The sequence below is a fragment of the Myotis davidii genome, unplaced genomic scaffold (assembly GCF_000327345.1).
Source record: "Myotis davidii unplaced genomic scaffold, ASM32734v1 scaffold575, whole genome shotgun sequence".
Taxonomy (NCBI): domain Eukaryota; kingdom Metazoa; phylum Chordata; class Mammalia; order Chiroptera; family Vespertilionidae; genus Myotis; species Myotis davidii.
Window position 1 is genome coordinate 2,096,184 of NW_006290306.1, and position 2,455 is coordinate 2,098,638.

Here is a 2,455-nt window from a genome sequence, read left to right on the forward strand (position 1 = left end):
CTCCGACCTGGGCCCCAGCCGCGGCCCGCGCTCTGCGCGCTCCTGTTCTTCCTACTGCTGCTGGCTGCCGCCCTGCCCAGGTGAGCCCTCACCTTATGCTCCGCCCTCCTAGAGAGCTGGGACCCCCAGCCACAGAGGCCTCTGGGGACCCTGGAAGGAGGGAGGGACAGTGTCGCAGGAAGGTCCTGCTGCCCAATGAAAGACAGTGTCCTCATAGGAGGGTGTAGAACTGGTGACAGAAAACGGGCAGTCCAGGGAGACAGGGCAGTGCCCAGGAGAGTGATGGCTACTAGAAGGGAAGGTGAGGTGTGTGTGTGTGTGTGTGTGTGTGTGTAGCAAGTACCAAGTTGGAGTCAGTGCTGTGCTGGGGCCATGCGCCCCCACCTGAGGAGTAAGTTCAAACTGCCTTGCTTCACCTTGGAGATGGCTCACAGGCAGGGACAGGGTTGGGGGTTGGAAGGGTGTAGCCCAGGTGGGGCCAGTGAGGTACTGAAGATGGAAGGGGTGTGTGTGTGTGTGTGTGTGTGTGAGCCCAGCAAGCTGTGTTATGTAAATAACAGTCTGTATTCACATGTATGTGAATGTGAGAGCTCCTAGATGTTAAGATGAACACATGTGTGTACTTGTGTGTCTGTGTGTGTAACTATGTCTGGTGAAGTGTGCATGTGTGTAAGTGGGTCTGGGTGTTCACCTCAATGTGCAGAAGTGTGTCTTCAGGAATATGACTGTCTGAAACATGTCTTAAAAGAGTGGTCTTCTGGGGAATGCTGTGTGTGTAAGCATCTATGTCTGCAGATGTACTTATAAAATACTGTGTGTTCAGGCATTCCAGATGTGTGCATTTGCACATGTTTACCTGTGTGGGTGTGCAGCTGGGTGGGTTTTGTTGGAGTTGATGCTGGTGAGAAGGTCAAGGAAAAGAGAATGCTTTAGGGGTACGCTGATGGGCCCAAAGTCAAAGGCCAGGGGATTATAGCCTTTGGGACAGACTGTGTACTGTTAGATGGGGTCCTCCTAGTTCCCCAAACACTCACCCACCCCCATCCCACTCTGCAGGTCTGCACCCAACGACATTCTGGGCCTCCGCCTTCCCCCGGAGCCCGTGCTGGACGCCAACACCGTGTGCCTGACCTTGCCCGGCCTGAGTAAGAGGCAGATGGAGGTGTGTGTGCGCCACCCTGATGTGGCTGCCTCAGCCATCCAGGGCATCCAGATTGCCATCCACGAATGTCAGCACCAGTTCCGGGACCAGCGCTGGAACTGCTCTAGTCTCGAGACTCGAAATAAGATCCCCTACGAGAGTCCCATCTTCAGCAGAGGTAGCTGTCCCTCTTCTTGCCCCTCTGCCTTTCCCATCCAGTACCTCCACCTCAAAACCTATATCTGCCAGCCATCCCCAACCCACTCCCTCAAGCCGGCAACCGGCTCAGGTGCCCATTTGCCAGCCATGCTACCTTTATCTGGTCTCAGAAATGCCCCCCCCACACACACACACACAGTGAGGGGGGAAGGGGCACACAAATGGGGAAGTGTTTGCTAGAGGCTGGGCTGTGTGGGTCCAGGGTGGCAGGTTCCATGCCTGAGAAGGGGACTCCTGGGTTATCCTGCCCTGTCATTGCAACACATTGTCTCAGGCCCAGGAACTATCTATGTCTGTGACCTGCCTCACTTACCCTCCACCTAGCAAACAGCATTGGGATCAGAGAGCCTGTGATAAAGTACCCAGAATCAGCATGAAGAGGCCTGGGGGACTTCTGCCAAATGGCGTAGGTGAGGGAAGCCTGGGCAGGTAAAAGGTCTGTACTTCCGAAGAAGCTCTTCCCGGCAGGGTATGCCACCAGCCTCTGTGTCATCCTCACCTCTCTGGAAAGCTCTCTCTGAATCAGAGGCACTGGGTGTGTGTGCCTCCAGCCTAGTAAGCCTGGAGGCCCTGCCAATTTCTTTTTCCCTCACAACACAGAGAAACTTAAGACTCCTGCCCTCCCTCCTCACTGCTAGGTGACCCAGGTCTCACCTGGGCAGTCCCTCGAATGGCTTGGGCTGGAGATCTAGGAAGGTTTTGTCACTCATTTCTGCTCACACCTACCTCCTGGGTTGGTATCTTAGGCCTTGACTCAGGCGCTGTGGGGAAGACCGGGGTCCTGCCTCCTGGGCAGGCCTGGCTGGATACCTATCTCTCCTACTCAGCTGCTTGGGTGAGACAATGTGGGGACCCGTGTGGGACAGGGTGGGGACCTCGCTCCTGGGGACTTGTCCAATTCTCGGTTGACGGTGAAGGAGGAAGGAGGGGTACTCCTATACCCTTTGGCCTAGGAGCCTGAAGCTTCTGGGAGAATAAGGCTCCAATGGGACCCCAACTTCAGAGAGAACTTAGAAAGTCAGAGTCTTCCCCTTTTCACCAGGACCCCTCCGAGCATTCCCAGTCTCCCCCAGCCCAGCCCCAGGCCGCCCGCCC

At 55.9% G+C, this 2,455-nt stretch overlaps 1 protein-coding gene across 1 annotated transcript in view; it reads left to right on the top strand.

The window, feature by feature from the left end:
- The window catches only part of WNT10A (wingless-type MMTV integration site family member 10A), a gene marked incomplete at its 5' end in the record, with an annotated part of 12,091 nt that continues 9,636 nt past the window's right edge, over nucleotides 1-2,455 (top strand). Inside the window, 2 exons of the mRNA XM_006763354.2 lie at nucleotides 1-80; nucleotides 1,057-1,319. Of these exons, the coding sequence (XP_006763417.2) occupies nucleotides 1-80; nucleotides 1,057-1,319 (343 nt within the window). The remainder of the gene's footprint in view (nucleotides 81-1,056; nucleotides 1,320-2,455) is intronic.